This window comes from Buteo buteo, chromosome 17 (genome assembly GCF_964188355.1).
Source record: "Buteo buteo chromosome 17, bButBut1.hap1.1, whole genome shotgun sequence".
NCBI classification, from domain to species: Eukaryota; Metazoa; Chordata; class Aves; order Accipitriformes; family Accipitridae; genus Buteo; species Buteo buteo.
Genome location: NC_134187.1, coordinates 27,645,402 through 27,667,885, shown reverse-complemented (window position 1 = coordinate 27,667,885; position 22,484 = coordinate 27,645,402). Strand labels below are relative to the sequence as shown.

The 22,484-nt window shown below is 38.5% G+C and overlaps 1 protein-coding gene across 18 annotated transcripts in view; it reads left to right on the top strand.

Moving 5' to 3' along the window:
* Positions 1 to 22,484, top strand: part of DST (dystonin) — a 307,609-nt gene that overhangs the window by 184,847 nt on the left and 100,278 nt on the right. For 9 of the 18 annotated variants that reach the window (XM_075049328.1, XM_075049347.1, XM_075049329.1 and 6 more), the window contains 11 exons: positions 3,668 to 3,802; positions 6,335 to 6,423; positions 7,096 to 7,231; positions 8,321 to 13,945; positions 14,159 to 14,305; positions 14,464 to 14,679; positions 14,869 to 15,015; positions 16,040 to 16,273; positions 17,681 to 17,833; positions 19,926 to 20,159; positions 21,309 to 21,590. In XM_075049328.1, the coding sequence (XP_074905429.1) occupies positions 3,668 to 3,802; positions 6,335 to 6,423; positions 7,096 to 7,231; positions 8,321 to 13,945; positions 14,159 to 14,305; positions 14,464 to 14,679; positions 14,869 to 15,015; positions 16,040 to 16,273; positions 17,681 to 17,833; positions 19,926 to 20,159; positions 21,309 to 21,590 (7,398 nt within the window). Of the gene's footprint in view, positions 1 to 381; positions 3,803 to 6,334; positions 6,424 to 7,095; positions 7,232 to 8,320; positions 13,946 to 14,158; positions 14,306 to 14,463; positions 14,680 to 14,868; positions 15,016 to 16,039; positions 16,274 to 17,680; positions 17,834 to 19,925; positions 20,160 to 21,308; positions 21,591 to 22,484 lie in introns of those variants that run through there. The other 9 variants (XM_075049336.1, XM_075049335.1, XM_075049337.1 and 6 more) reach the window with 2 other exon arrangements.

The window sequence follows — 22,484 nt, the reverse complement described above, 5'->3', positions numbered from 1 at the left end:
GTAGCAGGTTTGTTAATATCTAAGAAACACATTATTTTAAAAGTTTATGTTGGAAATGGGAATTCACATACACCATTGTATCATTGTTGGTCAAAATAAGCTTTGATTAATGGCACTAAGTTCATACAGTAACAAACAACAGTTATTGTTGCTTAGTCTAGTCCTATTCCTGTTATAGAATTCATGTTTGAAATGGCAAATGTGCTTTAAAATTCTACGTATCTATATTTCTCTGCTCTCCAATGCTAGTAGTAGTTCTCCTTCCTGACTTACATTCAAGTTCTCCCTTATGTTTCTCTGGTGGTGGATTTAGGATTGACTTATGTACAGCATAGTTCTGCAGATGTATTTCTCACTGTGTCAAAAAATTCCTATTTACAGATAGTGAAGAACAAGCACTATGACACGCACGTTGAAGTCACAACATTAAACCAAGAAAATGACAAGACTTTTGGTAATGAAGAGAGAATGTTTGAGGGATACAAAACATCCAAAGGGTTTAGGAAAGAAGACTTTGCAAAGAGCAGCACTTTCTTAGGCGAAGAGATTTTGAAAACTGTTGATGATGAAACTCAGTTGGAATATTTTACACAGGAATATGATGATATTAAATTTCAAGGTCTCCGACATGATGTAACTGCCAGACAGTTGACTGAAGTTAAACTTTTAGACAGGCTTACAGTTGAACAGCTGTGTTCAGGGCAGAAAACTATTGATGAGGTTCAGAAAAGTCTTGAAAAATTTTTAACTAAACCTACAGCTATAGCTGGGCTGTACCTTGAATCCAGTAAAGAGATACTCTCTTTTGCTTTAGCAGCAAAGAGAAGAATCATAGGAAAAGCATTGGCATTAGCATTTTTAGAGGCCCAAGCAGCTACCGGTTTTATCATTGATCCCACAACAGGTCAGAAATTCTCTGTTGATGATTCGGTTGTTAGAGGGCTTGCAGAATATGAGTTCAAGAGTAGACTGCTTGAGGCAGAGAAAGCTGTTTTGGGCTATTGCTGTTCTGGGAAAGTGTTCTCCGTGTATCAAGCTATGGAAGCTCGACTCTTAGAAAGACAAAAAGGTAAAAATATCCTTGAGGCTCAGATTGCAAGTGGGGGAGTCATTGATCCCGTGCGAAGTGTTCGTGTACCTCCAGAAGTCGCTGTGCAGCTTGGCTTGCTTAATAACACAATTTTAAAATTTTTGCATGAACCTTCTAGTAATGCAAAATGTTTTCACAATCCAAATAACAGGAAAGCTATGTACTATTGTGATTTGCTGAAAATGTGTTTGCTCAGTGTAAGCAGTAACTGCTTTCTCCTTCCAGTTGGTGAAAGGAAAATAAGCAGCCCATCAGTAGAGAAAGGTCACAGAATTTCTGTAGTAGATGTCGAAACAGGAGCTGAAATGACTTCATATGAAGCTTATCAAAAAAATTGTGTTGATAAAGCTACATATCTTGAGCTTTCAGAACAGGAATTTGATTGGAAGGAGTCTACGTGTTTTGACTCTGATGGGAATTCTTCTCTTTTGCTTACAGATCTTAAAACCGGTATACAGTTTAATATTGAGGAGACCTTGAATCAGGGTAGAATTGACAGAGCATTAGTCAATAAATATAAGGAGGGTTTAATCACAGCTAATGAGTTTGGTGATCTTTTAGTTAGCAGTTCGCAGCCAAATAAAGATTTAAACAGTCCTGTTGCAGGGTTCTGGCTTTGTGAAACCAATGAAAGAATTCCAGTCTTAAAAGCCTCACGCAAAAACTTGGTAGATAGAGTTACTGCCCTCCGATGTCTCGAAGCGCAGGTTAGTACAGGAGGCATAATTGATCCATTTACTGGGGCAAAGTACAGTGTTTCAGAAGCTTTGCAAAGGGAGTTAATCGATGATGCTTGTGCGAAGCAAATCCAGCAGTATGAACTGATCTTTACTGGGATCATTCACCCTATAAGGAACACAGTTATGTCAGTTGTTGAAGCTATGCATTTAAATGCCATAGACAAAGAAATGGGCATGCGCTGCCTGGAGTATCAGTACTTGACTGGTGGGTTGATAGATCCAAAGTCTCATTCCAGATTAACAATGGAAGATGCAATTAAGAATGGTATTATTGATGCTGTCACAGCTATGAAGGTGAAAGATGAAAAACTGTATGGTAAAGTTTTAATGTGCCCCAGAACAAAGAAGAAGTTAACCTACAAAGAAGCTTTAGAGAGAGCTGTTTTTGACTGCCACACGGGGCTGCGATTGTTAGAAGCAGCTCAACCCCTGAAAACGGGAATTTCCAGTCTTTACTATAGTTCATAATGGAACAAAGATACTAGTACTCATTTTGGCGCCTGCTTTAAAACCCATTCAAGTCAAGGAAAAGATCTATGATGGCCTTTATGGAAAATCACAAATGGTATTTTCTAACATAATCATGAGTTGCTGTAAAACTAATTAGTACAAACTACTAATTAGTGTAAAGCACTAAAACTAGAATTAGGTATTACTTGTTACAAAGTTGAAATTTATAGATAAACTCAGGCAGATTCATAATTTCAGAATGCAGACTGTGTTCAGTTTTTACCTGAAGGCCTTGTCTGACATTATCTACATGTAGGTAGTGTAAATCAGAAGTTATGCTGAGGTTGATGAAGTTAACATTAGTGCAAAATGGGTAGATTTAGGTGAGACAAGAATCAGATTCTTATATTAAAAATCGAAAGGGATTTCCCATTTTGCATGTAACCTGATACTTAATTTAATATTACAAATCATTTTGCGGATACCATTTATTTTACAAAAGTGGCAATAAAGTATATAAGGGTTCAATCTGCAGTCCAGTAAACATATGCATAAGCAAATTTTCTCACACTAGTATTTCATTAATTTTAAGGGGCTACTCACATCATGAAGTTACGTATCCTAAGTTTTTGTCTCATTTCAGGTAACTTTTTTTTTTTAGAATTGTTTTCATGCTCTAATAGGCAAATGAATTACAATTACATATCAAATTAAACAAAATTCCACTGAAATAAAATGTCTTCAGTTTTACTTGTGATACATGGAAGGGCTTAGGCGTGTTTTCTAAGTACTGATAGATTTGAAACTACTAACGGGATTTACTACTATAAAAAGAAAAATATTCTTCTGTGCAGGAAAAGATGAAATGTCTCAGTATTTTATTTTTATTGTTCTTGTTTCTGTAGACATAAAAGCAATGTACACTTCCTAATTGTAATTTAGTAATCCATGTGCATAGATTGCAAAATACTGATATCCTATGCTGGCTGTACATATCCACAGCTGAGGGTAATGCAAAGGCAGCAATTCAAAGGTACATTATATGCAAATGTTGTTTAGATTTTATCTGCTGAGTAATGGCTGGGAAGCTATGCTTTTTCTTAATATCAGTCATTTTATAATGAATGTACATGTGTATTAATAAGCACTGTAATCATAATTGCAAATCATTTGAGGAATTATTTTGTTAATTTCTATTATTATGTGGCATTTTTGTCCCAACATCAAAGTGTCAGAGTAATGCATGCGCTGATAAATAAAATGAAATCACTTTATGTTTATGTGATAATACTGCCATTGTGATAGAATTGTGTTTCTATGAACATTAATGTTAAATATTGCAACAATTTACATTTACATGTTTTTTGCAATTCACGGTGCTCATCAGAAGTCAGTGGAAGAAGAAAAGAAGGAATATGTTGAGAAAGCTGGGGATTTATTGAAATGGGTGTCAAACCTCAGCAAGACACTCAGCAAAGAAGAAGGAGAACAGGCTGAAAAGACAGATTTGCCTAAGCAGCAGGTACACAGATGTTGTTTGGCAAAATACCACGTCCTCTTTTTAGCTTTCGGTGTTGATTAAAATGACAAAATATTCCATAAATATTTTTTTTCTCCAAGTCACCATCCACATTTTACTGAAGATGTAATTTCACATTTGATTGCGAGTGGAGGGTTGGGTAAATGAACATCAATGTTTAGGGACACGGACATGTTACTCAGGAAGAAGTACAAGCCTGGTGCATGATGTATTCTGACACTGCAAAGTGTCAGTTTAGAGAAACTGGACCCTGCAAACCATAACTCAGCCTTTGTAGAGGGACAGTGCATCCTGGCAGGATGGCACTTTGTAGGTCTGCCCCCTTGTCCTGAAATAGGTCAGTGAATAAGTCTGGTAACTTCTACCCTGGCACCAGGAAGGAGAGAGTTGGTAGAAGGGGCCCTGAGGCCCCAGTTTATTTGCTTTTAAAAAGATATTTTGAGGGATCCTCTTATGGGATAGTCAAAACTGCTGTCTTGGGGACTACAGCAGGTGTCGACTGAGCGCTCTTTATTATCACATTAGTCCACAGGCTGCTGGAGTGGCCCATCTTGCCGCCTTTGTATTTAACAGGTACATTGTCATTGTGTACAGACCATAAATTTCCATCTGTGAAGTTTCCTATCATTTCTAACAGCTCCTCTGCTAGGCTTGTCCCATAAAATAGTTTAGTGACACCTGAAAAAGATTTCAGGAGGTGAAGGTCTACCTGCACACTGAGCAGCAGAGAGATGGAGCAGTATCTTTTCCATATCCCTCAGTACAGGGCTGGGTGTATGATCATGCAAACATGATTTTTTGGCCCTCCTGGCAGCCTGTTCCTGCGTTTTTTATTTTGGTCATGCACACTGGTGCCACTTAGAGCCACTGGAGCAGTGTGTGCATAAATCAAGCGTGCTGTCAGGCAGGTCAGCAGTCCTGCCGTCCTGATGGCCACTGGTCCCAGCGTGCTGCTTGTTCATAGAGGACCAGTGCTAGTTTTGTTACTGAGCTTGTCCCTGTATCTACAGGAGGAAGTAAGCTTGCATTGATTTGAGCATATTGATTGGTAATTCACTAATAGTTAGGATCAGGATTTGCAAAAACATTCAGCGTTGGTCTTTTTCTGCCGTTGTTAATGATACCAGTGCAAACCTTTGTCAGCGTTGAGCCAGCACTCAACTCCTTAGACCATCTCAGCTTACCACAGCAGCTACGGCTGGCATCTTCCCCATCCAGCATGTAACCTGCGAGTTAGCCACCTCGGCTTCCTCCAGCCTGTGGGAGATGGACGTTTGCCGAGGGTGTTTCCTTCCCTTGTGAAATGGCCTGGCGAGGTAGCATCACCTTCCAGAGGTGCCTGATGGTGTGTCTCCACTGACTAGCACAGGTGCCTTGATAAGTGTTGTAGAAACGTATAGACTAGTGATTTGGTAGCTACTGTTAGCTGAAATACATTTCACAGAGTGGTTTGGGGTGCTGTGGGGTGTAGCAGTGGAGCGGCTGGAGAAGCAGGTGCCGGTAGTGACGGGGCACACACAGCAACCACAGCGACGCCCGTTCCCTGAGCAAAGTGGAGCTCGTGACCCCGTCTGGTACCTCAGCCCGCTCACTTTGCCTTCTTGTGTAGTGCATACAGTACTTGCTGTCTTGATTTCTGTCCAGGCAGCACAAAGTGGTGGGATTGTGGCTGGCTGGCGGCAATTGCAAAGGGAGGCTCCGTTCAAGACCACGTTCAAGCCCTTCGACGTGATGCACGCAGGGGCAGAATCGGTTGTGTCCAGACCCGGGCGAATGCAAAGCCCGAGCACCTTGCTAGAGTTCTCTTTGCACTGACGCTGAACATATCTTGGGCTTGCTAATGAAGTCCTAGACTCCCCTTTGATACTTAAGCCTTTATTTATCCAAAATAAGTGCTTTTCTTTGAAGACACTGCCGACAATTTCTCAGAAAAGTTAAAAGATTAAATTCTCACAAGTTCCTCTGCCAGAACAAGTGCTTTAGTGGGGATGACACAGAAATGATAGCAGGGAGAATATTAATAAGTAATTCATTTTTTCCAAGTGTCTGATACTGCATATTTCTCTGTCACTGAATTTCATGAAGGTTTGTGGCCTTCTGGTAAGTTTTTTAAATTGTTATCTCTCATGTTGGTGAGCAGCTTCTTGCAATGACTATTGTACACATATCTTTATAAAGCTGCTTTAAACTGTGCCAACTATAAGAAGTGGTTTTAAATGATTGGTTAATTTTAAAACAACATTTTAAAATAAATTCTCTTTGTCTCACACAATAGTTTTCTAATACAGCTTATTTATCCAAATGACAGCACAATGACTTATCCATATATAAATGATAAATGATACAATTCCATAGTATATAATATCGCTCTAAGAATAGCTGGTATTTAAAGAAAAAAAATCAAGTTTTTATACTATTGAGTTTAGTCCCAGATGGAAATACTATGTTTGTTTGTTTTTCTTCATATATGTATGTGCATAGTTAAGTCTTGAACACAGGTTATTTATTTTTCAGATTTCCTTGGATGAAATGTCAACCAAGAAAGAACAAATAGCTGAAGCTCTGCAGACTACTCAGTCATTTTTAGCTAAGCACAGTGACAAGTATGCCATTTTTAAATTTTTAAATAATGTAAATTAATTGAATCAGTACATACTGTTTGCTTAAAAAGAAATCATATCCTCATCTTACAGTTCCAGTCATATTTCACATACAAATATGTCAGGTTTTTTCTTTAAATTTATAAGTTTATGTTCCCATTTGGGGAAGCTTTACGCAGTTTTGTTTATTTCAAGAATTTGGCTAGGTTTATATGCCTCTGGTCAGCTTAAAAAACATTAGACAGTAATTTTCATTTGAAGTCAATTAACAAATTAGGAGTAAATTAGTATTTGAACTATATGTCACAAGTTTGTTCCATCTGTGTCTGAAATCAGGCTGTTTAAGATATTAAATTACTGAGATATAACTCCTTGCTGGCTATGTCACCTGTCTTGACTGATAATCAGTAGACAAAGGCATATGCAAATGTTAAATGCTTTAGTGATAATTCAACATAAATTCTAGATGACTGTAGCTTATTTTCCTGATTGACTACAAGCAGATTGTATCTTTCTTGAACATCCTTGTAATGAGGCTATATTTTTTTCAGACTACTTTTACCAATTCTCCCCCACTTTTTTTAGTAAAGGTAGGCAGATCACTCCCTGAAGGTTACAGATTACTCAAAGATATCTCCTTCTTCTGTTTTTCTCTTTTTTTTTTTTTCTTAATAGAATGACAGATGAAGAGAGAAATGAAATGGAAAAGCAAGTCAGATCCCTTCAGGAGAGCTACAGTTTGTTATCCAATGAAGCTTTGAAGCAGCTACAGGAAGCACAGTATCTGGGTGATGAAAAGATGGAAGAAAAGGTAACAAGATTGAAACCTACATTTCAGTCTCTTGAGATTTACTGCATGGTTTTGGAACCACACGTGATCAGTAAAGGAAGACGCTGCAATTAATAGTGTGTAAAGGAATTTGAGATATAATTGACTGAAGGTTTTGTGTATTTATTATGGAACTCTGTGTGTGACCTTACCTGCACATATGAATGTGCTGCTCATCAGGGTTTTTTTTGTGAAGAGTCTTAATAATGTGTGCCTTGCATGAAGAAAGATAAACAAATCATTCATCTCTTAACTCGTCTCTTAAAAGCCATTCTTTGACTGCTAGATAAGTCTGTGTTTCTGCTGCAAAAATGACATCATAAAATAACATGTTAATCTCTCCCATATATCACCCAGAAATGTCCTAGAACAGATCTACTTGCAGTTTTTCTTTAAAATTTGTCTGGATGTGAAAATGGGAGCACATAACGTGATTAGCTCTGAGACGCTACAAATGCATTTGTTAGTGGATCTTAATCTTAAATATGGAATTCTCAAAAATTTCATTGCAAATGAGTGTTCTCATGTACACGTAGAGGCAGTGTCTGTGCAATTAGTTGAAATAATGTTGCCAAACTGACTTCATGCTTTCCATGCAAACTAAATGCAATATTTGGTGCTAGAGTACCTGATTCCATGTTGTTGAGTGTATATACAGAAGTGCTGTATGCTGTAAACATGAATAGCATGGTTGTTTTGAATCGCATACTGTTTCCGAATATTCTAACCTTTCACAGACATTTAGAGCATGAAAATTTGCCTTTCAGGTATATGTTCTATTTACTCACTCTGCAATCATTTCTTCTTCTGTCTTTCACTAACCCTATTTATGTATGCAAAGCATAGGTTTTCAATTCACAGATGCATGTTGATTTTAAATCTTTTATCACATCGTGTGCTGTTGAATGATTGACATAGATCACTTGCGCATTTGAGCTGCTAACATTCACAGCATTCCTCCAGGCCTGGTAAGTACATGTTTTTATGCTTATTATGCATTCAAAATCAAAAGAAAATTTAAAATATACAGTCTGAAAATAGTGATAGCTTTTCTTTTATATTCCTTTTTAGGTGAATAAAGTCATTGCTGGTGTCATTGACCAAACGACTGGAGAAGTCCTTTCAGTCTTTCAGTCTATTTTAAAAGGTTTTATTGACTATGACACTGGAATTAGATTGCTTGAGAATCAGCTGATCCTTTCTGGAATCATTTCTCCAGAATTAGGAGTATGTTATGATTTGGAAGAAGCTAAAGCTCATGCCTTAATTGATGAGCAGACTCTGTTACAGTTGCAGGAATTAAGTAATGCAAAGAAGCTTATTTCAGAATCATCATTATCAAATCTTCCAGTTGTATCAGCTTTAGAACAAAGTCTGATTTCAGAACCTTTGGCTATTAAAATTCTCGAGAATCAGCTTTCAAGTGGGCACTTGATTTTGCCATCTACTGGAGAAAACCTGACTTTGCAGAATGCTTTCCAGAGAAACCTGATTTCTCCAACATTATATACAAAGCTTCTAGAAAGACAAGACACATGTAAAGATCTCATAGACCCCAACTGTGCTGAGAAGATTTCCTTTGAACAGATAGTTCATAGAAGCGTAATACATGAAGAAACAGGCTTAAGACTCCTACCTGTGAAACCACAAGAAAAAGGTAGAATCACATTGAAATGTGGAAGGAAGGTAACTATTTTGAGGGCAGCCCATGAAGGACTCATCGATCGGGAAACAATGTTTAGGCTGCTGGGTGCTCAGTTAATGTCTGGAGGTATAATTGACCCTGACTCAGGGAAGCGAATGACTGTGGAAGAGGCCATGAGACAAGGGATGATAGATCAGGACACTGCCTGTGGGCTCCTCACACACCAGGTTCAGACTGGTGGAATTCTTTGTCCAAATTCAGGAAAACGCTTGACTGTTGATGAAGCTGTTCAATGCAACTTGATATCATCTACCAGTGCACTGCTGGTGTTAGAAGCACAGAGAGGCTTTGTTGGACTAATTTGGCCTCACTCTGGTGAAATATTCCCCATATCAACTTCTTTGCACCAAGAGATGATAACAAATGAGTTGGCATTCAAAATACTAAATGATAGACAGAAGATAGCTGCGCTTTACATTCCAGAAACTTGTGAAATAGTCAGTCTAGATAAGGCTGCACAATCAGGAATGATAGACATCAATACTGTATCTGTTTTGACCAATGTGACCTTACCAGATAAAATGCCCAATGTAGGAGAATTAGAGTCCCCTTGTAAAAATGCTGCAAAATGGTTATCGATGTATGAACTCCTGCCATCTGCATTTCATGACTGCGAGGAGGAACATGAAGATTCTGGCACAGAAGGCCCTGTATGTCATAATTTAGATCAAGCTAAGAAATTATTCATATCTTATCTGATGGTGAACAGTTATATGGATGCAAACACTGGAGGAAGACTTCTATTATATGATGGACAACTGCAAGAAGCCATCAATATGTTGCTGGAAGGTGATGGTGCTGCGTACAATGCTGATGTGTCAGAAATGGAGTTTAATAAGAAATATATAAGCTTGAAAGGAATTAACCTAAAGTCAGCTGGCAGTGTCCACTTTAATAAAGTCACAGGCAGTGGTCAGGGTGATCTTTCAGGTGCTGAGAATACTTCTAATGACAGGAAATTAAATCAGTTTGAAGATTTGGGGAATTACATATCTTTACGGGGAGCAGATCTCCATGTGTGTAGACCAGATATTTGCAATGCTATTGGTACTGAGCAATCAGAATATCCACGTGAGATGTTGCTAACTAACCTTACAGAACTTAGAAATGTAGTAAGTAGCACTCAAAATTCCATGAACAGAAATGCACTCGGAGGTCTTCTGGAGGTTTCTGAGTGGACAGAACAGTGTAAGCATAACAGTCAGAAGGCGAATTCAGGAAATGTTGAAGGATGTCTTCCAAATGACTCAAATCTGAATCTTATTTCAGAAAAAGAGATAGAAGAGATTTATATGGCAGACAGTTTGGATACTGAAAACAGGAATGATAAAACCTTACAGAATACCTTGAGTGTGAATGATTTGTCAGATAATGAAACCTGGAGAGAGCTGGAAAGGTGCACAAAATACGAGCCTCACATATTGCAAGCTGACACTAGCAGAATGATACTGGATAACAGCAAGAAAGATGATTTTCAGAGAAGTCTTGGTTCATCCATCAGTGCAGATACTGAATATAGAATTCCAGAAGAATTGGTTAGTCAGTGTGGTGACACACTACAGTTTGAAGATAATGAATATAGTGAGCAACCTCTATGGGACTACACTGATGTGCACAACAGGCCATCCCTAGAGGAATATCTTTATGTACATGGCAGGCCGTTCTTGGAAGATTGTATTGATTTGCAGAGTAAGCTGTGTCTAGAAGACAATGGAGATATGCACTGCAGGCCTTCATCGGGTGGCGATACTGTTATACATGATGGACCACCTGTGAGGGACAGTAACAGCACAGCACAAAGGCTAACAGTAGAAGAAAGCAATCTTACGTTCAACAAGTTACCGCTGTGTGACAGTAGTTCTGACTCATCAGTAGAAGGGAGTGATGGCATCCCACAGTTTGAAAGTAACTGCTTGCAGCATGAATGTGGTGAGGTAGCCTCTGAAGATGACAGCTCTCAGTTTGATGATGATGACAATGATGCCTATGAAACACCTCAGGCTGATGATGACGGCAGTGATGTCTATGATACTCCACAAATTGATGATGATGATGATGATTCCTATGACACTCCTCAAGGTGATGATTGTTTTGATACCTTGCAGCTGGGGGATGATGATACACCAGTGCCAGAATTGTCTGGAACATCAGTTGCATTAGGTTTTCTAGAGGAAAGAGGTGGTCTAATAACCCTGAGAGAAGAGACCAGCTCTTTTCAAGAATTTGCAACTAATGCTGGAGAGAGTGTCTATGTAAATCTGACAGGGCTACCTGAGAGCATAAATACAGCTTCTGCTGAAACTATGGAAAGAAACCCTGAGGAGGAAGACGAAAGAACAGGGAGCTTTGGAGAGAAGGAGCAAAAATTACCAGTTACTCTGGAGAGTGAAGGAAGAAAGGAGGGAGGCCTTAGTTCTTCATGGAAGATGTATGAAGCAGAAGTACAAGACAGAAAGGAGGAAGATGAAGTGAAAGTGGAAGGTGACTCCTGTGAGGATGAATCTGAGGGTACACAGGAGGAGGAAGATTCTGAGGAGGATTATGATAATTATGATGACTCTGATACTGATTCTGACAGTGATGAAGAAATGGATATTTTTTATTCACATCATCAATGTATAAACAAAGGTGACCAGCTGTTAATTTCCTTAGGAGACATAGAAAATAGCAATGAAAATAATCAGAATATTGATGACTGTTGCTATTCTTTAGGCCACAAGACAGGATATACTTTGCAATTCCAGTCTAACCATGAAAATGGAGAACTATCCTCAGGAAAATGTGAATCTGTGTCAGATGTTTCTGAGGAAAGATGTGTTGGTCTTACATGTACAAGTGAAGAAGACAGACAGCAGGAAACAGAAGATGTATATGGGACTTGTGTCAAAAATAAACACAGGTCACAAGATACTACTGAGCCTGTTCAGTCTGCAAATACCTTTGACACTAAATGGACATCCTGTAAGAGTGAAGAAAATAATAAAAAACAGCTTAAGGTTCCAAGTTCTCAGCTTCTTGATGATACTGTGACATCTGATGTTAGTGTAACAGCCTTCCTAATTACAAAGCAAGCTACTGATGATGATGAAAGTACTCAGACAAATTTGCTTCTCTCAGAATGCTTTATTGATAGCATGAATAAAAATAGTAATACCACGCCAATGTTACATTCAAATCATAGGCAAAGACAGAGAGAACCAGGATTTGCAGAGGAAAAAGTATTAAATAATATGGCTGGTATGGAACAATTAAAGGAAAGTTCATCCCAAATGGACAATAAATTCCTTATGGATATGCCTTATGTGGGTGATGGTGATAGTTCATTTAGTGACCAAGTACATCCAGTCACCAGTTGGAAGCATGGTCAAATAGGAAGCAGTTTTGAAATTCTTACAGAAAACAAAAATAGAGTAAATGTTATGGAGGAATGTGATATCATGGGGCTAAGTAAAAGTCCCATTCAGATGGAAAGCCTTGGGGAAATATTTGATGCATCAGTAATTAAAGCTGATGGAGAAACTCCTATTTCAAGTAAAGAAAAAGTAAATGTAGATCAAGCTTTGCTTGACATTGGAGGTGGTGCGAAGTCAGATGAATTTAAGAGAGATTTTAACATTTCTACTTCTTTAAAACAATATGCAACAGACTTAAAAGAAGGTGGCCGTTCAGAATTGGGTAAAACTGAATCCTGTTACTCTGAGAACAGGGAAAAAGGGAAAAAGAGTATACAGAATGAAAAGGATTCTCTGCTAAATACAGAAGAAATGCATTCAAGTGAATTTAACACTTATTCTTTCCCTCCAACTGATACAGTGAAACCAAAGGAAATTAGCATAACTAAAGAAACAGGGAGAATTACCTGTCAAAATACTGAAAATGTTCTTAAAAAAGTTTCAGAAAACAAAAGCAGCAATGGTAGTGAATTTTCCCCAATAAAAGCAGATGCTTTAGGAGGTATTGAGGATGCCAAAGAATCGGGGGATGGGAGCGAAGTGCTATCTTCTGGGAGTCATACCGATACCACTGATGTTTCTTCTGCAATTCTGAGCAGCATAGGGGCTGACTTGAATTCTGGTGCCCAGAAAGAACATGAGACACTGAAAAACAAAAAGGGAGAAAATATCACGGCCAGAGAGACTTCTTCCCTTGGAAATGGTTTCAAAAAACAAATGTCCATGCAGTCATTGCAAAAGGAAATGGGACCCTGCAAAGATTTTCAAGTAAAGGAAGGTATTTCACAATCACCAGAAATGTCTGACACTCTAATGGAAGACTTAAAGAATGTACTACAAAGGAAATTGAAAATGGAACATGTTTACTGCAAGCAGGAGGGTGAACCCCTAAGTTACTCTGATACCAAATTTTTAATGCAAAATTTACTTACAATGGTTAGAAGCACCCAGCTTGGGAGTGACAAGTCTAGTGGGTCAAATCTCAAGCAAATAAGAAATGCTGTTAGAGCTGCATTAATGGTTACCTCCCCACGTACAGAGCCGAAGGACAGTGATGCTCTTTCATTGCTTTGGCCTGATTGTAGAAGTCCCGATCTTCTTCGTGATATTCTGAAGCAGGAATCCTACAAGCAAAAGATGGCTGATGCAGATGAAAGGAAGAGTGAAACAGAAGTGAAAGGTCCTGTTCCAAAACTTAGTACTTCTGAACTTCTGGAGATTTTTCAAATCTCACCTGGAGATGAAAGTACAAGCAAGTTAGAGGAGCTGATAAGTGGTTTGCTTTCAAGCTCACAGGTTGCTGGTATCATCACAGAACATGAGGGTAAAGGCAAAGTAGATGGGCTTTGTGCTCTTTTCTCAACAGAACAGTCAGGGGTTGGATCAGAGATTGCTAAAGAGAAAACATTGGCAAGTGATGCAGCCGTTGCTTGGAAAAGTGAGCAGGAGCATGGGAAGACAGACAGCCTGTCCAAAGACTTTACTGAGCCCTTTTTCAAAACAAAAGAAGCAGTCCTGGAAGACACCCCCACTAGCATGGTAAGTAGCAACAGCTGGTATGTGCTACATGTCCTGTCTTAAAGGAATTGAATGAATGCTTCCGAGTGTTAGAAAGAATAATTACTGAAAAAATGGTTGAAAAATTAAATTATAAATTTAAAATAAATGATAATTAAAACAATGACTTTTATTGCTTATTTTCAAGTCTGTCAGTTTGGAAAACCTTTTCGTACTGTTAAAACTCATTTTCAGGTTAATGGAGTACAGCAATGTTTAAAGTTAACAGAGAAAATGCAAGGACATTTGGCAGTGCTTCAAGATATGAAAAGCCACCTAGATAACCAGCAGCCTATTAGTAACAACCTGGAAATACTAAAAGATGAACTGGAACAGCTAGAGGTAAGTAAAGTGTTCTTTATGCTTGTACTTCAGTGATGGGTGCTAGGAAAAGCCCTTAAATTAAAAAAAAGAGAGATTTCAAATATAATTAAAGTAATTCAGATTTAAATCTTTCTTGCCCAGTAACTTAATGCATTTTATGTATATTCTCTTTGTAGTCATTTGAATCAGGACTGGCTACCTTTACAATTATCCTAAAAAAGGACATGAAGTTGACAGAAGAGTTTTTCAAGTTTTGTAACAGGGATATTCCTGAAGAGAAACTTAAAGAGCTAAAGATAAGCTATGACAATTTGCAGGAAGCATTTTTGGTGGTCTGTGATGCGTCTTCAAAACGAGCAAAACAAATAGTCTGTGCTGTTGACTCAGAAATGGTATGTTTTTATCAGTGTATGTTTTTACCTTGGTTTTCTTCAAGGTAATTTGACTAAAACGAAGGAATTTGGGTTTGCTTTGTTCTGTTTTGTCTTAATATAAAAATACATGTATGATTCTATTTAATATGATAGAAAAATGTGACTAGATGCCAAGGGCGTAACTAAATATACAACTTTCCTTTCTAGTCTAAGCTTGCAGTGTTACACCAGCAACTCCTAAGCAAACTGCAGAGATTTTCAGACTGGATCACAGAATACAGTAAAATTGTGAATGACTTCACAGTGAATACTAATGATATAGAAGAGATGAAGAAAAGTTTACAGCTATTTAAAGTAAGTATCCTTTATGGCAGTTGTCAGTGCTTCTGATAAATGTTGCTACTTATTATGAATTATTAGCTAGATTTTGTATACCTGCTCATTAACCTCTATTGCTTAGACAGAGAGCTAGAACTAATTACTTAAGAAGATAACTACTTGATAATCCAGTAAAACAATCATGTTGATTTGCTTTTTCTCTTGAAAAAAATTTTGATAGAGTTTGGCTTACTGAGAAAGCTATTGGTTCTGCTTACATTTGTTGCAATAAATCTGAACCTTTTTGGAAATCTAATTTATAATACAAATATTTCAGTGATTAAAATTGGATCTTTATGCATAAGGTCCAGAATCTTTACTGAAGTTTAATTACTTTCAGAATCAATTATGTGTGAGAACAGAAGATGGGGAAAGACAAAAAGCCTCTTCATTGCACACTCCATGAAATGAGTCATGAAAAACAAATCAGATCAAATTTTTAGGAAAGTTCATACCCTTCTGTATGTATGAATGATAAAAATGACATTATTTTACTGTGCTTTAATAGGTTTCCAGTATGCATGGTAATGTCATAGGGGCTGCACAGTGCATAACTATGGGCAGAATTTGCCACACTGCTGGAATGGGGGTTCTCGCTGTGGAGTTAAGAATAGAAATGCTTTCAAGTAAATATTCTATTATTTCTGAGTCTTCAGGCCTAGAAGCTGGAAACATTAAACCTAATCTGCCATAAATCTTCCAGAGTTGAAGGTCAGTCAGTTTTCAGACATCCATGAGAGAGCAAGGAAATGCAGATGTTCAAGGTCATCTCATTTATTACTTGGACATGGACTGTCCCAGAGGCAAACCATGCACAAATTCAAATGTCGTATCTGAATGTGTCAGAATGATTCTGACACAGAGTTTTGATTTGCTGTGGCTGAACTGTCTCCCAAAAGCATTTTGGAACAGGGGCTAAGAAAAGAGGGTAGTGATGCTTGTGTTTTATTTGTACCAAATTTGTCTTCATTGCTAGTCATTTCCTTCTCTTCATTTACAGAACAGTGCTGCAGAGCTCAGCTGTAAAAAAATGCAACTGGAGTCCACTGCATTTGATGTTCAGTTCTTCATTTCTGAACATGCTCAAGATCTTTCTCCTAATCAGAGCAAACAGCTGCTGAGGCTCTTAAATACCACCCAGAAATCTTTTCAGGAAGTACAGGAAGCACTAATATCTCAAGTGGAAAGTTCAGAGACTCAGTTACAGGCAGCACAAGAGCTGGGTGATCAGAAGGTTTGCCTTTCTGTGTAAATGTGTGCTGAGTGTTTCTGTCTATGGATGAGGAGTTTTAATACCAGCATGCAGTATTAAGTATATTCCTATCTTCTCATGTTTTTACTACAGCTACATTCATAGTTCTACAAAGATGGTATTGATCAAGTTTGGTGAATTGCCATTTTTGTCTTTCCTTGGTACAGTCGCAGAAACAGCATATTAGATTATGGACAGATGCAGTTTTGTGCATTTGGATCTGTACAGCCTGAAGTGACCAGGTCTGCTCTTTCTAGCAACGAGAGAAGTTTACTTGAGGTTTCTCACAGGTGTTGTTTGTTTAGTAGCTATATCAGTAATTAAATGAAGCAGTGAACTCTTCTGGCTGCAGCTGTATTGATCAGTGAATTTACTACCACACCATTGCTAATCACTTCTGTCTTGCTGAAGATTTTCTTTTCTTTTCATTTGCCAGGTTGTCTGCTTCTGTGATCTTTTTTCTAGGTCTTTATAGTCAAAGAACCAGATTTGTTTAAATCCCTGCTACCATGGTTTGTTTTGACTGAGACAGGTTAGAGGGACAAACATACGAGTAAATCAGCTATGATATTTGCAATTGTAGCCATGGGCACTGGGAAAGCTATGAGTCAAGTTGGGACAGTTACCTTTTCAGCTGGCAGGGCTGCAGTTGGCAAGCATAAGCAGCCTTTGTAGAGCCAAAGGAGGCTGATAAGATGCTGCAGTGTAACTGCATTTCCTCTTCTCTCACAGAAGCACTGTTGAGACTCAGAATCACCACCTCAGCCCCAAGTTTATGTGTAATGAAAGGTGTTTTAGCATTCCGAAGACTTTGTATTATTTTGCTATTCTAAGAACGTATCTTTCCACCATACTTTGTGAAAGAAACGTAAAATTGAGTAAAGGAAAGGTACAGGTAATTTTTCTAGGACTTAGTAACAATAATGAGCTTGCATGTTTTGTTCTTTTTTTTACTGCTTAAAAAGTCAACATTTTCTACTCAGGTAACATGCATACCAACAAGAGCTAACTCAGGATCACAACTAACCTCTGTTTTGATATCCTTTTTTCAGAATTAATAGTGTTTATCACAGGTTTCAAGCAGATAAGAGACTGGATTTTCACTCCTGTCGTTTGGAGATGTCATCTTTCACATATGTGCATGGCCAGACTTCTATTGGGCAATTCCATCAAACATGGTCTCTTTTACTTACAACATATTTGAGGTCTACCCATAACTTCTCTATGTTCATCTTGCTCTTTGTACCACTGCTATCATGTTTACAGCATACTTTTAAAATGATCGCTTTGCAATATTGATGTTCAAAGGTAATTCCTATTAGAGTGTCTTAGTTCCTGAAGTGAGGATGGTTTTGTTTTATTGTTCAATTGTACTTGGCTCTAATATAGGATGTGGCTGAACGGCAGCAGGAATGCAAAGAGAAACTCCAGGAAATCTGTGATTTGCTTACACAGACTGAAAATCGACTCATCGGACAGCAAGAGTCTCTTGTTATTGGAGACAGCAAGGCTGAGCTAGAACAATACCAGACCAAACAGGAGGTATGCACAATTCTAGTCAGATAAGTTAAAGAAGACGTGAGTACAGAGGAGGGTGACTAGACTCTTTTGTTGACTAACAAGACTTGTCATGTGAAAGGAGAGTAAAATAGTTTTGTTTGACCTACCAAAAGTAAAGGCTTAATGGTGTGCATTTAAACTGCTGCCCATGAATACACTGCAGTACGTGGCAGTGGGAAAAAAACCTTTCAAACTAGGAGACGCTAGAATAGCGAATATGTACTAGACATTTCAAGAAGCACTCGTGGAGCAGGCATGAAATTTGTTCTATATTAGCTTAAGATTGTTCATGTCAAATGTGATAAAGTCATGCTTGTTTATTATGCTAAAATAATTTAACCAGTTTTTTAACTGGTGTCAGGGAGCACTTATTCCTCTTCACAGTATTTTGAAGAATTTTGCTGCAAGGCTTTTTCTTGTCTGAGGCTTTCCATTGCCTCACTCTTGTTTTGGTTTGAATTCTGTTTTTTCTAGTGTAGCTTGCAATCTCCTTGGTGTCTTTGTGTAACAGAGGCCTTTCAGTTTGTTCGCTTCCCTATTGAGACCTTGCTTTTCAGCTGTATCCTGTCATCTGTAAGCTTTTACTCTGTCCTAATACTAATTGAGTTTATGATAGTTAAAGGACTGAAGGACTTGGTACTCTTCTTTTTCCTCCTTCTCCTAGTAGTAGTTTACTATCCTGTAGACCTCCATATCAGGTTTAGTAGTCTAGAAAGGCAGAAATTTCCTTATTCATCTTGCCTTGCTTTACTTATCTTGGAAGTAACACATCTAGTTTGTTGAAGTTCTCCTTACAGTCAGTGGAGAGATACAGACACTCCAGGGGTACCTCTTGATATTGCTTACCTGTCTTAAGAAATTGTGACCTAAATGGGGTACCCATGGGAGTGAAGAACTGATATAACATTTTCTTCTTTTTTTTCCCTCAGCTGTTTGTGACTGCCTAGCAGACTAGTTGTTATTTGCTGACTGATTTCTTGTAGACATTATTGTAGAAGTGAGTCTCGGGGGGGAATGGGGGCTTAAAAAAGGTCTTTCATAGATCAAGTCAGAGCTTTCATCCTCAGCAAGCTGTTTGAAAGGGAGCACGCAGATCTTTGTCAGAGAATCTTGTTTTGATATAGTGTCCCCAGGAAAATCATTCTAACATACTTGCTGAAGTGTTAAAATAAGCTGCAGTTTTAGCTGCCAAACTATGTTCTATAATTGCTGCAAAATCTGTAGTCTAGAATGAGAATCAAATATTTTGTCCTGCAGCTTCAAGAGTGTTATACTGCATATAAAGGAAAAAACTTCATTGTTTCAGTAACTGGGTGAATGTATTCAACAGCATAATTATTGTTGTAATTAAAGCTCCCCTCAGATAACTGGGAGGCAGATTTTTTTTATCTGACTCTATCATAGGACTAGGCAAACTGCTCTGGATAAACTAAAACTAAATATCTGTCCTCTATGAAATTTAATGGACTTACATATGCTTTGGAGATTGAAATATTATGATCAATTACAATTAAAGAAAAATATTCTTACGGCCTTTTTGGCCTGAACAAAACCAAGAAATATGGGAATACTTCCACCTGGGAAAGATGACTACAATTTTCTAGCTTTTATTCAGTCCCCTTATTTTCTGCAGCTTTCTGTTAGAATAGTAATGGAACAGAATTTGTCAGGAGACTGACCTTACTAACTACAGTGTAGCAGATTTACTTTATCTCTTGATATCTAAAAAATAAGATATATTTTCTTCTGTGTACATGGAAATACAATATTTGAGCTGATAAACAAAACAAAAAAAAATAGTGGTCTCAGCCTGAATAGGAGTGTAAGCCAACAGACTTGTAATTTTTTTTTAAAAAAAAGGCAGATTGAGCTACAACAACAATGTCAGATATTGAATTGATTTTTTTTTTTAAATAATCCTATCTGCAATTCAGTAATGTATCATGCGCTCTCCCAAGTTACAAAAGACCAGTGTGGTGCTTACCCCTAGGTCAGAGAGAGTTCCAATAGAGTTAATTGGAAAGATCTGGTGAATAATTTACTTACTCCTATTTGCTTTCTTTTTTCTCAAAAGGAGATACAAAAAGACATGAGAATGAGTGCCCAGACACTGGCAGAGATTGTGAAAAATACTGAAAACTTCTTGAAAGAGAATGGAGAAAAGTTGTCGCAAGAAGACAAGGCTATACTTGAACAGAAGCTGAATGAAGCTAAGACAAAGTGTTTGGTCCTTAGCCAGAAGGCAGAAGAGTCCAAAAAAGAACTGGATAGAGCTATGACAACAGCAATTAAGCAGGAAACAGAAAAGGTTTTTAGGCAACCACTTCATACCTTTATTCAAACTTTTCATGTCTTGTGGGGTTAGTCTTGCAACTTACTACTTAGTGGTGGGTTGACCCTGGCTGGATGCCAGGTGCCCACCAAAGCCGCTCTGTCACTCCCCTCCTCAGCTGGACAGGGGAGAAAAAATATAACGAAAGGCTTGTGGGTCAAGATAAGGACAGGGTGAGATTACTCAGCAATTACCGTCACCGGCAAAACAGACTTCACTTGGGGAAATTAGTTTAATTTTTTACCAATCCAATCGGAGTAGGATAATGAGAGGTTCTTCACAAACTGCTCCAGCGTGGGTCCCCTCCACGGGCTGCAGTCCTTCAGGCACAGACTGCTCCAGCGTGGGTCCCCCGTGGGGTCACCAGTCCTGCCAGCAAACCTGCCCCAGTGTGGGCTCCTCTCTCCACGGGGCCACAGGTCCTGCCAGGAGCCTGCTCCAGCGTGGGCTTCCCACAGGGTCACAGCCTCCTTTGGGCATCCCCCTGCTCCAGCATGGGGTCCTCCCCGGGCTGCAGGTGGAGATCTGCTCCCCCGTCGACCTCCCTGGGCTGCAGGGGGACAGCCTGCCTCACCGTGGTCTTCCCCACGGGCTGCAGGGGAATCTCTGCTCCGGTGCCTGGAGCATCTCCTCCCCCTCCTTCACTGACCTGGGGGTCTGCAGAGTTGTTTCTCTCACGTATTCTCACTTTTCTCTCTGGCTGCCGTCGAGCAGGTTTTTTTCCCCTTAGATCTGTTCTCCCAGAGGTGTTCCCATCATCACTGATGGGCTCGGCCTTGGCCACTGGTGGGTCCGTCTTGGAGCCAACTGGTATTGGCTCTGTTGGACATGGGGGAAGCTTCTAGCAGCTTCTCACAGAAGCCACCCCTGTAACACCCCGCTACCAAAACCTTGCCACGCAAACCCAATATGTATTGATACACTAGAGAGAGGTTAAAATCATATTTCATTTGGATGACTAATAACCCGTTTTCTGGTTTCTTTTCTTTATAAAATAAACAGCAACTTATATGTCAATCAAAAATTTTGTTTAAAGTTAATGTATTTTAAATGGTCTGTTTGCTTATGCTATTTTGTAGTGCTTAAAGACGATTTCTAAACTGACACTGTGAAATTTCAATGTAGGTTGCAGCCATAGAACAGCTGGAAGAAAGTAAAAATACAATAGAAAATCTCTTGGATTGGTTATCAAATGTGGATAAAGAAGCGGAGCACAGCCGGAAATTTAAGCAGGCGATAGAACAGAATGGAACACACTTTGAAGAGGGGGATCTGAAGGCTTTGGAAGGAGACGAGGATGATGTCAATGGTAATCTGCTGGAGATTCAGCAAGACATTGAAACTCAGGTGGATGGGCTAGTAAAAAGCACAGAAGATAACCTGAACCAGCAGTATCAGAAAGTCAAGGTACTGTTACTAGGTTTATTCAACATTTAGGTGCTAAGTGTATCAGTTCTCATTCAACATGAGGGAATTCAATCTCATCCTTTCTGTCATAGACTTTGGAACAGGCATTAGGAAGTAAGTGGTACACAGTGGTAGGAATTGCAGTAGTTAGAATGTATTGCAAATTTGTCAGACTTTTGCTGTTACTATGGTTGTTTCCTGCAAAATAAGAAAAAGGACATATTGTACAAGGTAAATGTTAAGAATCCTGATCGTGAGTCTATTAATTTTTATCGTGAGAAACTAATGCAGGTAAGTAAACTGCAAAAAGCAGCAACATAAATTCATACACTTTATGTGACTTTTTCAAAAATCTTTGTAATAGCCCAATGATTCAACCCCCTGCAATTCCCTGTGAACACTGATTACCAATAGCTGCAAATAATAGTTTGCTGAAATCACAATCTTCATTCCCTGTAACTTAACACATGGGCAAAGCACTGTTTGAAGGCTTCAGAAGGATGAGTTACATAAAACTACAGCGCAGCGTTTTAAAAATAGATTTTCCAGATAAGACAATTGGAAGCATTTAAAATAATAAGAACTCAGTTTTATGGCTTGTCTTGACTTATAGTTGAGCAACCAAGAACATTTAAGTGTGGTTTGATGGACATGTTGATGAAAATTATTATGCCGATAGCCGATACCATTTCCTTATTAAAAAAACCCTAAGAAAATCAGATCATTTGTTTTTGTGAACATGGCGGTTTTACTTCCACTTTTTTGACAGTTCTTTTCTGCACCTAATGCCTACAGGATAGTTGTCCACTGTACTCATGGAAGAAAAGCATAGCAGTCTATTTTACATAGCTATTTTATGTGGGAGTAGAAGACCTTCAAGAATGGAGTTTTTTT